A 13,102-nucleotide genomic window follows, 5' to 3' on the forward strand; every position below is an offset into this window, starting at 1 on the left:
GCAGGAAGAGACTTTTCCCCAAGCAATAAATTACAAACCCCCTTATTTAAACCACTTTGTACTCCATCCCTATCACCGTACAGCTCAGTAAAGCTGACTTGGGATAAGCCTGGGAGGAAAGTTTTCCTCTGTTGCCTGTTTACAAACTCCTTTGCTGCTCTCGGTTGGTTATTGATCAGAAATCACTTAGTGTATAATTACTAGTCAGACAGATGGAAAAGCAAACATATAACAATGTATTACTCTGGAGAAAAATATGCCCACCCACAACATTCAAACATTTGAAGTCCTGCAAGAATTGCCGTCGCTTTCTGCCCTCTGGCAGAGCCCAGAGCGCTGCCCGAGCACGCTGCTGGAACGAAACGGCAGAAATTCCTTCCCATTTCTGATTCTCCTCCATTCCGCAGGACGACTGCACGTCACCAGAGGATCGCATGGCAAACTTCATTTAGAACAGCTAGTGTGCACCAACGGGTACTTTTTAAATCATTATTTTGACCCTCTCTAGATAAGCAACGCATGCTTTTCAGGCTCTGTTCAGCAACTATTGCACCACTCAGGGCTTCTGGCTAAAGCAACTTCACCAGGAAAACACTGCGAGAAGTATCAAGACAGCGTTCAACTGATACTGAAGCAGAAAGAAGCATAAGAAATCCTTAAACTTCACAGTTCAGGCCAATAAATAAAGATAAGGTCAGGCAGATTTTTCAGGAGCTTGCACTGGCTACAGTTTTTGTACTCTTTTCTGAGGATGGTCAGGATAGAGAACCCCTTTTATCCTCTATCAAAAGTCATTTCTCAGAGGGGCATCTATGCACTAAACTGAGATGCATCCCATATTCCAATCCCCACATCCACTTTCCTGAAAGTTGTAAAGCGAAAATCCTCACAAAAAAAAAAATCAGATCCCACAATTAGGTATTTTTGTTACTATTTTCAACCGTGTGTAGCAGGTAGCTGCGTTTTCACCCTTGGGATCTAGGTTCCACAGATAGAATTACAAGAAAAACAGTTTGTTGCTCTCTATGAACAATTTAATACAACCCTCATGCGCAAGCTAGGCCAAGTCTGGCCACCCGTCTTGAATCATAAGCACCACATTTCTTCGTGCAAGCCTCCCCTGCACTGACAGCAAGCTCATCCGACAAGGCAGATGATCACACTTCAAATTTCATTCATCATAGCCTTCCACTAGGAAAAATGAAACAGTCTCCGGAGCAGTAAATTGAATGAATTCATAGTTTTGATGCTACAAAAAGAGCCAAGATCTTTTACTTCCATCTCAAGGAATACCCAGGCTCATCAAATAGATGCTACGCTGTCTCAGGTGGACTAACTCTAGCAAAAACACGCTGAAAAAGATCAGAACTTGAGAGTTCTTTCTTAGAAAAAGATGGCCATAATATCTACAGATGGTGATGCAAAGGGGATGGGGAAAAGATGCAATCAGTTACAATCAGGGGTTCTTTGATGCTTCCCCTTGGAGTTCAGAGTCCTGGTGCCTCCAACTCAATCCCGTTCCCCACATCCAAAGGCTGTCCTTGGCCATTCCGGCAGGACGGGCTCTGTGTGACTGATGCTGCACAGATACTAAAGCCATGGTAAGCATGCTTGGCTGAGGAGATTTACTTCTTGCAAGAAGACTTTAAGAATAAGCATATTAAAACGATCATACCAAATAAACATGACCTCTCATTTCAAATAAGAGGACCTAAGAGTTTTGTGGACCCTTGCTGGTTTCGCGTAAAAAGAACGCTTACACAACAGAGAAGCATCACGCCTAACTCCAGATTTTTTGGTTCATACTGGATGCAGGAGAAGAAAAGTCTGCGTTCAGGAATTACCAACGAGTTATGCTGCCTATTGATAAGCCACTGCATTAGAGTTTGCCCCTCTCTGCCTGGAGAGGGTCCCGAATTGACAACAGTAGTTCTAGCGAGAGCTTTTATGAAGAGAAGCACTTCACAGAAAATGTCTTAGCCAAACCACAAATCCTCATTTGCAGGCAGACACCTGGTATAAACCGATAGGATACATTTAGCATAATAATGCATTTAGAAATTAAGCAAATTGCTCCCCAGCGGCTTGCAATGAATTATTTCCTTAAAAGAGGGGTGCTGTGCTTTGTGCACCTTGACAACTGGCCGGTCTCTTCAACGCATCCTTTGTACGTACCCGGTCAAAAGGAATGCCGTACTTCTTCAAGATCGAGGGTGAAATGAGGGTCATCTTGTGACGGAGGAAAGCATCACATCCCTGAGAGCTTCCTGGAAAAAATCCTGTAGAGACATTAAAAAGAGGAGTCTCACTAGAGGAACATTATATCCAATCATTATTTAAGCAGAGACAAGCTGACAAAACGAAAACCTGCCTCAATACTTTATAGAGATCAAAAACAATAGGCATACGACTGAAGGTGTCAGTAATTAGCACATCCCTCATTGTTTAAAATACCAGATAAATTTTGTGACAGAAACTTGTACGTTGAGCATCTAAGTCTTCTACGTGTGGGAATACGCAGCTTGGCCAAAATCTCTTCAAAACACTAGCAAATTAAGAAACAGAACCTGTCTGTCTCAAGTTCTGGCGAGTACCCTGAGCCCTGAGACACCCTTTGGCCGAATACGGACAAGGAAAGAGTGACAAACACACACCACCTCCTCCAAACACTGCTCGGTCCTTTCTACACCTTCTCTGAGGGGCAGCTATATTATTCCTGGAAAAGGTACACAACTCGTAAGATTCCAGACCAACCTGCCCTACATACCACTCCTAAAGGGAAAAAATGAGCATAATATTATTCAGTCGAAAGAAAGAAAGGAAACAAAACGTATCCATCACAAGGAAGGAGGGACACTCATTCACCGGCCACAGTGGTCACTAACGAGTCTGGCAGAGACTCTATGATCTGACTCAACATCTCAGCGCGATGGAGCGTGAAGTTCTACCATAGCTACAAGATCCACGCTGAGCCATTAAAACAAGTCACAAATAACTAAAAATACTAGCATTGTGGTAAAAACTGAACAAACCCCTTGATGCCAGCGCTTCGCTCCCAGAAGTGTCAGCTAAAGCAACGTAACACCATTTTGTTCGTGACCACGTGTTCCGCTCCAAGTGGGTGATTCAATAACAAATTATGTGTTTATAGGGATTGAAAAACATCACCATTTAGGAAAATAAATAACCCAGGCTCTGGAAACAAAACTAATTGATGAGACATAATGGACGGGGTTTCAGAAAGTGAAAAGGATTACTGGATTCCAGGTTTTCTTATATTTTCGTACTAAAAGCATTTCAATTAAAATTATGACTGTCTGCTATCCAGCCTGTCGTCCCTCTCTGCAGTTCCTCTTTTTAATGCACAGTTTAAGTGGCTCTCATTAAAGCTACTAATAAAGAAGCACATTTTAAGTGATTAGCACCAATAACATGGCAACACATTAACATTCTCTCCATGGGCTCCGCGGCTCTCCCAGTGAGCCCATTTACAGCTCAGCTATTCATTTTCCATATTAATTGCACACTCATTTCTCCACAGTAAACTTCTTCACAGTATAGACCCCCGGTGCCCAGGACAGGGAGGATGCCCGCGCAGCAATACTGCTTCGTTGTAGCTTCAAAACATCACCCATCCCAACTTCCAAAAGGCACTAAGCAAGAGAAAACCATAATAAAGACGAGATCACTGATAATTTGCTTCTGGTGTATACACTGCCAACCGTCAATGTGTCTCACAAACTGATCATCAGCAAATACAAGTTACAAAGGACAAGAGACTTCGTATTACTGATGGCAGACTTTGGTGCGGTATTTCAGACTACAGAACACACGTCATCGGGATTTATCGCCTTTTACAAAGCCTGGCAAATGACTAAACGGAACTGTAGCTTTGAAATGCAACATTTCTGAACAGCAATTTTCAATATTATTTGGTTTTAGGGATCATGGCTCTCAGTGTGCAGAAAAACAATACTACCATGCCCTAGGACATTTATACCCATTTATTCTACATTTATCCTACACGACCAGTTGCTCCCTTCAACGCCCCCCCCCCCCCCCATTTTCATTCAAGTATGGAACAGTCAATAGAATGTCAGACTGTCAGCATGCAATGTCATTACTATGAATTTGCTTACTTTCTGGAAAAACAGTATCAGAACTTTTTTTTATTTTGCATCAGAATACACTTTTCCAGACTTTCCTGCCTGCTTCTGCCACGCTAACTTCAACAACAGATTTAAATTATTAAAGTATGCTCCACTGAAGACGAAACACATAGATTTTGAGTTAATTATTCTGGGACAGGAGCTTTTTTTAGCTGGGCAGCGCCTAGAACATTTGCAAGTGAACAAAAATAGCAACAAAAACCAAACACAACATCAACAAATTAAAAAATATATACTTCTGCAGTCAGACGTCTTCCCTGAAGCTTCCAGCATGACCAACTGGAAACGAGCAGAAATACCAAGGACGGGAGGCCGAAGTCCGTGCCCGCTGCTCGTGCTGGGGCGGGCGGTGCTTACCCGAGACCTTGGCTGGGAGGCAGCCACAGGCTCCTACGCGAGGCACGGGCTCAAACACAAGGTTTTTGACAGCACTTTGTAAGGCCAAAACTTTACAGACAGCCTAGTGAGAAGCGAAAGTTTACCACAGCTCCAGCTAGCCCTGCTCTTTTTTCTTTTTTTCCTCTTATTTTTTTTAAAGATGGTTTTATTGCACTGAAATACAAAGGAGGATGAGGCTGGAATAAAAGGAAAGCCACGGAACCCAGCGCATCTCATTAGAGAGCGAAGTGAGAACCCCACCAGCTATTCTCCCTGAACGCTGTTGCTGAATTTCTAAGCACTTGCTTAAGACCGAAAGTAATCAATGCTAATACCGTATACGTAACATTTACAGTGTAAGAAGCAAGAACAGTTCCTACCGCCCTTCTTCCCTGCAGATCGTGTGCATGGGGGTGTCAGGAAGACCCCCAGGCTGCACCCCCCACCGCTGGAGCAACAGTCCTCCCCTCTCTGTGACACACCTCGCACCACACACGGAGACGAACGACAGGTCTCTTATTAAACCCATTTCCTGGACATGGAAGCGTTTGGTCTCAATCCTTCAAAATCCAAGGCGTTTTCTATCAGTTTCAGTTAGGGTCACAGTGCGTCAGAAGACTGAGGCTTTGAGAAAACAGCTGCATTCATAGGAAAATTCACTGACGAGTCTTCTGACTCTGAAGCTGTTACACCCATGCAGCTCTCGCAAGATTAAATGATAACAGCCAGTTCAATGCCAATTCTTTATCAAATCTGTTTAAAAATCAAGGGTGGGATTCTCCACCGCGACACCTGAGTTTTCACTGAGAACACACCCATGTGTCTGCCCAAAGCTCACCTTTGGCCAGGCGTTCCAGCCTCTTGCCGTGTTCCGGAGGTATGGCATACCTAGGAGAAAGTTAACACAAAAGAGAAAAAAAAAAAGATTAAAAAGAATAATAAATCACACCACAACCTGAAAGCAGTGACAGAAAAAGAAGGCTAGAAACAAATGCGGGAATAACTTTTAGCACAGCACACTCACAATTAACATCTGGAAATACGACCAACATTTTAGAAGTCTGGAAGGTATCAGTAACACATAATTATAATACATGGAAGAAAGCTGGTATTTTAATAAAAGTCCTTAAATATTTTATATGATGTGTGTTATTTTCCTGCAATTTTTAAAATCAGTATCACAGAAGGAAAAATTGAGAAGACAAAGTGATGATACAGCACTGGAAAAAAACCAGAAATAAATCAGTGCAGGGAACAGCAGGCATGTTTTCTGCTGGATAAAGATATCTGCAAAATAAAACCATGAGGCTGTGCTAAAGATTAACATGCTAAAAACTTCAGATGGGCTGAAAAGGTGTGAAGGAGGGTCTGTGCACATTGGCGTACCTACAACAAATTAAGATAAACATTTTCAAAGAAAACTCAGTGTAAATACTTTTCATTTTATTCAAAAAAGTAAATATTCTTCATAATGGCTGCAGCAGTCAGTGCTTCTGTCTTCAATGCTTCAGGTTATAACGAGGTAACTAAATACCATGATACACTTAAACATGTTTAACATGATGACACACATAATGATGTCAGTGGAATTTTGTAAATTATTGTTTACGTACTGCATCAAATTAAATATGGCTCATACCATTTTTTATAGCAGTGAATTCTGAAAATTTACATTTGTGAGAATGACATTTATTGCCAGCTATAACTTTTGTTCAATGTGAATAATAAAAAATGCGTTATTTTTGTTATTTCCAATAAAGATGTCAAAAACACCGCGTCTCATTGTAACAAGCCAAAACCCGGATATTGTCGCAGGCAACTGCACGATCTCAGCAACAGGTAAACACTACTGCTCTACTTATGATAGGATCTCTCAAAATTATGATAGGATCTCTCAAAATACACCTGATTTTAGAGGACTTTCAGACAGTCCCCTTGCTCGGCTTCTCAATTTTCAAGTCTAAAGTTTATCTACAATGTAAGGAGAAATAGACAGAAGTTATATCACGTATTGCTTTTGTACAAAACCAAAATTTTACCTATTGTGGTCTGGCAGGTTAGAAAAGATAACAAAAGACAGAAATCACACATAGGATGCTTCAAGATTTAGACATTAAGCCGATTTAAACTGATTGCTTAAAAAAAAAAAAAACTAAAGGAAAACACTACATAGCACCTAATCTTGTAAAATAATAAATATATAGCAATGGGCTCCCAACATTCTCTGACCAAAGTTTGACAGTGCCTTAAACTGCATAATTATCAAACAATTCAATTTCATTTGTCTGGGACAAAGCTAGTAGCTTTCATTTTACAAAGACCATTCATCACTTACATAAACGTGATAAAACTAATCCCGATCCAAAGCTCCTTTGTGGGATTAATGTCCCTTAAAACAGGGAAATGAGACATTCCATTCCTTCTGGGAAAAATGCTGAAGGATTGGGAAAGAACTAATTTATGGCTACAAGGCTGCCGATGATTAATGTAATATCCCCAGTCTACAATGCAACCTTCACTTAATTAGTGCCTGTAATTGGGAGTTGTAAAGATAAGATTAATTGAATCTTGAGGATGTTAAAAGTTTAATACATTGGAACATGGTTATTGTGTTATCTGAAACTGCAGACTGCAAAAAGCCAAGCAGAGCCCTTCAGAGAGCGGTCCATGGAGAGACAAAGAAAAAGGACTTGCTTGGAGAGAAACGAGCAAGAGGAGGAATTTCCAGCTTATAAAAAAGAACTACGTGTAATAATACACAAATCAGAACACCCTACCACAGAACAGCCTCTTGGTAATAGCTGACTCCAATTTTAGAAATTAACTTTTTTGTTTGGGCCAGTCTTTTAGGAAGCAGAGCCTATACCATCCTCATACATCTATTCTTAGGAATTCACAAAATTAACTGCAGAAGAGAATTAACAGTGGGTCAAATTCTGCTTTTAAGTTACACTCCCAAATCTGACTGATTTACATAAAGATAGGCAATAAAGAAGGAATTTGGGCTGCTATTTAAAACCAATAAGAGAAACAGAAGGCTTCTGCGAGGATCGCACAGATTGAGCTACCTCAATCTAGACAGAAAATGATTGATTACAAGGTAGACTAACAATGTAGGCGACACGGAAAGATTAGAAATTGCTGCAATCAAACGAGTACTGTTATTGAGCGCAGAAACAGACACCAAGGGCTGGCTTTTGTGTAGGACCTTACGGGGGCATCCTCCTGCTCTCGCCATGAAAAACGGCCAGGCACTTCTTGGGGACGAAAATCCTTGAGAGAGGGGAGCATCAAAACGCTGTCATTCCATACGATTCGCTACCACACCTCTCGCACCAACAGGCTGGGGCTCAGATCAACAGCAAAACATCCGGAATTCCAGAGACAACTGACAAAATTACACATGGTAAAGCATATCCAATAATTTCTTTCTCTATATGCATGACTTAGAATAATTTCAGATATTTTTTTTCCCACCAAATAGTATGTTTATTTTCCTTTAGTACCTCAGCCCAAATACTAACTGTAGTAGGTTTCCTCTAGAAAAATATCCCCAAAATTCCACCCTATTAAAATCTTTAAAAAAAAAATAAAATAAAATCAAAACGCATGTAAAACGACTTCCCTTCTCTGCCCCGTTCAGATCACAGCACAAATGCATTCCACAAAGACAAGGAAAGAGAAGGAAAAAAAAATCTCAAAACCAAGCAAATTACCACTTTTATATTAAAATAGACTACAGTATCCCCGAACTGGGCCGTGTCGAGACTATCAGACTGAGAACTGCCCGACGCTTCACCGCTGGTGACAGAGGCAGTTTGGCGACATCCCCCTGCCCAGACAAGACTGAACTAGGCGCACGGCGGGACCCGCTTCAACCCAGCGCTGAACAGACACCTCCTTTTAACCACAGCAAAGACAGAGCAGGGATTTTCCATTGCCCCAAACAACGTCAACTAAAGAGAAGTGACGGTGGCAGCATAAATATTTTAACAACCCTTGTTAAGAACCACCTTTTTACAGCCCAGTTCTGCTTCAGAGAAACCATCTGCAGCAGCCACCAGGAAACACAGCAGTGCCCAGAACACCGACCTTCAAGCGCAGAATTTGTCCCTTCTGGTTCAACCTGGCTCCCCAGTAAAAGCGAACTCTACTGAAATAGTGCTCAACCAGCAACTGTTTTAAGATATATCAAACTGCCAAGAAACTGGGCTTGCAAACACACCAAGAGACTAATGCCTCAAGGACGTACTTCCAAGGGTCAGCCTTGCAGTGGTTGACCAAGACAAAGTGCCGAGCTTAACCTGAAAATCTGCCACTCAGCGATTTGCCGGATTACAGCATGAATAACGTCTTTGGCTGCTTCGCCAGGGAACACAAGATTTACAAAACAGGGGAAAAAAAATTTCAAGATAAAAAAAGAGTTCCAGCCATATGACTCAAATGTCATCGTACCCTAAAGTCAACAATCTGAAAGTAATACACTGATCCCGTTAAATTACCTTTTTCTACTCTTTCTACCAAAACAAGAGAAGGTCCCTGAAATGGATTAAGTATCACTTCTACAGATACGGAACTTACTGTTCTACGTGAAAGACTTTCAGCTTCCAACCTCGTTTCGTGAAACCTAATTCCAGCATTTCTGACCTCTACTTCCACGTGATTTTCTGAGTTCTTGAGTATCCTGCAAAGCTGATTCTCACTGTAATTACCAGACATCAGGGTCACAGGTCCAGAGGGTATCAAAGCTACACTGGGTTAGACAATCATTTCCCCACAGTCGTAGTTTGCTTTTGTTAACATAAGTTTAACTGGACAGTCCCCTTTTCATCCTTAACACAAAAGAAAGATCCTTCCTATTTTCCATAAAGGATACCATTAATAGTGTAATTTTCTTGGTGTTTTGTTTATTCCCCTGGAATGGCTTGATGGATGCGGATAATTATCAGACTATAAAAGCCAGCAAATGTGCTATTTTCTATCGCTCTAAATCATCAAACAAATAAAGTGTGAAACAGCATTTTTGAATACAATTTTCCCCTCTAATGGCTTAGAATTATTACCAGGAACAATGAAAATAAATAAGCAAATGTCTTGTGAGTTAAGAATTAGATGAGTGTGTCAGTAAAAAAGAGCAGACAGGCCACGCCGGGATGCAAGGACCAGTTTAGAACCCATTCAGAGATGGCATAACGGGGAATTCACTATGGCAGCGACACTTTCCAGCACCAGGTGCTCTTCAGGGAGTCTCCAGCCTAGCTCAGATCTGTCCTCACTGCTGCTTCTTCAAAGGGGGTGCAATTCAGTCTTGTCTTCTTGGTCACTGAAAGCTATTAAAAACTTTATCCCTAACAAAGGCAATCCTCCGCTGGTTTCTCTCCACTGAAGAACCACCATTCTCACCTGAAGCTATCCCCGGCTTTGGCAGAGGACCAGACTGTCCTGTCCCTCAGTTCAACCTCCCCCAAAGCTTCCAAGACCTTTTCTTCCTACATTTGTCACACGCACATGAATTTTTGATAGTTCCAACACCTTTCCTCCCCACCTCATTACACGTCAGCCTCTCCTTGCACCCACACAGGGCAATTAGCAGTGATTAGATTACTAAATCTCATGCACCCACTCTCTACTAGAGACTGGCCACCATGGGCAGGAGGATCAACCACGAGGCTTCGGAAATGTCACTTCAGCCCGATTCATGTGAGAAGGTAAGAAAGTTAATTTCACAGTGTCTGCACAGGGTCTGGCCAAACAGGCCCCATGCAGTTTAACAAGCTATAATTACCGAAATAAGGAACAGAAACAAAAAGAGAACAGCACATTTAAAACGCCTAAGACCACGTGTCAAGCTGAGGGTTAGTTGTCTGTCTTCAAAGCAGATTTAGTTGTGCCAAGAATACTGACCCTTTGAAGATGCAAATGCCAACCTATTCTCAGCCATGACAGGCAGAATAAAAAGCTATTATTTCAATCTCTGTAAGACAAAGTGTGTCCATAAATGCATAATCTGAACCCTGACCTTCAACATCTTTAGCCCCCATGACAGCAGCGAAGCCTCCAAAGAAAACCTCTAAGTCTATCAAGAATATTTATCACCCAATAAAAGCCGTTAAGAACTACCACTACATACAGGGTAGTCCCTCATTTGCAAAATTCATATCCTGCTTCGAAGGCCTATTTTTTCTACAAAATGAAACACTTATAATGCTACAGCTTCTAGCATGTCAAAGCAAAGCTCAGAGCAACAAAAGTAGTTTTTTCCACGGTATTTTTAAGCTGTTTTGCAGCTTGGGTGAAAAGAAAGGCATATCAACAAGAAGACTGGATCGCTCCTTCGTCGATAGCGCTGCCATCTCCCACCCTTTCGTGGTCACCTTTCCTCCATGTTTAACCCCCCTTCATCCCTCTCTCCCTCCCAGTTTGTTAAAAGACAGAAATCAACTCCCTTTCTACTCCTCATCAATATCTGAGGTTACCCTGCAGTGAATTTGCTGCGAAGTATCCAGTTTCCCTTCTCAAGATCACCGTTTGGAAAGGAAAATCTCCAGCCTCCCTCCTCTGTCCCCTCCTGTTGCGGCTCCTTTACATCAAGAATGCAAACACGTGCTCCCGAGATAAGATCACACATGGATCTGAGAGCTCCTTGTTCCTAGGAAAGAACCTTTATCGAGTGTCTGCAGTTTTATCTTTAATGGATCATTTTACAGGACAATAGATGATGGAATTCAGCATCTTTAACCAGCAGTGTCAATGATTTCAAATAATGACATTTTTATTGAAATACACATAGGGAGAAAGATAAACACAGAGGCTGGGGAGTATCTGCTCAAAAAGCCATAATAAGGAGTAAATAGGTAATGACAGAGCAAGATTACAACCACACAAACACACCAAATCAACCTGTCTTCTAAAGCTTGGAGAAAAACGAGCTCTGCAGACAGCTGCTCAAACACAATCCTTCGGGAACCAGCACAGGAAGAAAATCAGGACAAAACCTGCTCCGAAAGGGCCTGCCTCACAGTAAGCATTCCCAGCACTTACACCACGGAGCCCATTTCACTCGATAAAAACCTCTTTTCCATGTGCATAGCTGCCTAATTACCAACCCCATTGCCAAGCACAATATGAAGAAATGGTAAGCAATTTTGCTGCTAAGAGAACAGTAAGCAAGATGAGAAACTTCCTCCTTCCCTTAAGAAACTAAAGCGTGTGCAATTGCAAACTCTCTGTTTGTTTTCCAGTAACATTGTGCAGAGTATCTCCAGTCCTTCTGGAGCTGGGATCAAATCCTTATGGATTGACTGTTGGAAGATGCGAGTCAAACCTAACTTGTGCCAATCGCATATTGCTAAAAGACTCTTTAACCCTTAAAGTTGCCATGAGCTTGGAATAGTGTTAAAGAGGCATTAGTTTCAAGACAGCAGCTTTTTAAAGTTTGTATTTCAACGCAATATGAATTTTCAAGAGGAACACCTGTACTTGTAACTACAAGATTTGCCCAAAACAACCAAGGAATTGGCTACTTTCACATTGCTTCATTAACCCAAAACTCAATGAATACAAAAAGGAGATTTTTCCAGAACTCAAATGCAATTTTTAAATACTGTTTTAAAACGTAGAGTTTAACATGAACATCCATCTGCTCTTGGAAGGACTATCAACGTACCAGCCCAGTAAGCTTCAGAGCAACAAATGCCAGGCACAAAGCACAAAATTACAAATCACATTGGAGCAACTCTCCTTCCACACATACAAAATAAACCCATAGTCTGCTTCTGCACGCGGTGAATGAGCAGTATGAAGGGGGTACTTTACTAAGAAAAGGTGTTTGGGGAAAAACATTATAAAATTATTTATTCATTCAGTTTGGCCAAGAAGATAATTACTATACAATTCAACAGAGATGAATGACTACAATATTCATTCCCTTGCCATTCTCCCTTATTTGTTTTGAAGAACCTGCTCCCATCAGACTTATTTCCCAAAACTGGTAATCAGATTATTAATTACTGGTTGCTTTTTGTAGTGGATGCTGTACTAATATAAAGAAAAGCGAAGATTATGCTTTGAAGACCTTATATTCCAAAAAAAATACCTCAATGCAACTCAAGAAACAAGGAGAAGAAAGGTAACCAGGGGAGACCACAGATGTTCCTGCCTTGTACCAACTGGCCTGCGAGAGCTGCCTCCTTTACCGGGTACGAGCACACGGACACTCCTGCTCACTGCTCTTGGAAAGAAATAGGGGTAATTGCCTACAGCAGAACAAAAGAAATCTGCTCACTAGCCCTGAAAGATCTCTTTGGATTAGGAAATCCCTTGCGCTAGAGGTGCAATGCCTCTACACACACACACGATTTTCTTTTTTGAGAAAAAAAAAACCAAACAAACATTGCAAAGGTTTAATGCTCCTCATCCATCACGCTGCATTGTTTCAAACTACAGCTCCTACTTTGAAGCTAGCGCCTATGCTCTTGTCAGCATCAAAGCCAGAAGTGTTATAGCTAAGACTTGATAAAGATCAGTGACACAGTTTGTAAAGCTTCCTTTATTTC

At 41.4% G+C, this 13,102-nt stretch overlaps 1 protein-coding gene across 7 annotated transcripts in view; it reads right to left on the reverse strand.

Annotated features, from left to right (window-relative positions):
- Positions 1 to 13,102, reverse strand: part of KDM4B (lysine demethylase 4B) — a 94,964-nt gene that overhangs the window by 54,341 nt on the left and 27,521 nt on the right. For all 7 annotated transcript variants that reach the window (XM_074565811.1, XM_074565816.1, XM_074565814.1 and 4 more), the window contains exons 6-7: positions 5,386 to 5,435; positions 2,176 to 2,279 (exon numbers count right to left, since the gene is read on the reverse strand). In XM_074565811.1, the coding sequence (XP_074421912.1) occupies positions 2,176 to 2,279; positions 5,386 to 5,435 (154 nt within the window). The remainder of the gene's footprint in view (positions 1 to 2,175; positions 2,280 to 5,385; positions 5,436 to 13,102) is intronic.

The sequence above is a fragment of the Larus michahellis genome, chromosome 23 (assembly GCF_964199755.1).
Source record: "Larus michahellis chromosome 23, bLarMic1.1, whole genome shotgun sequence".
In the NCBI taxonomy this organism is placed as follows: Eukaryota; Metazoa; Chordata; class Aves; order Charadriiformes; family Laridae; genus Larus; species Larus michahellis.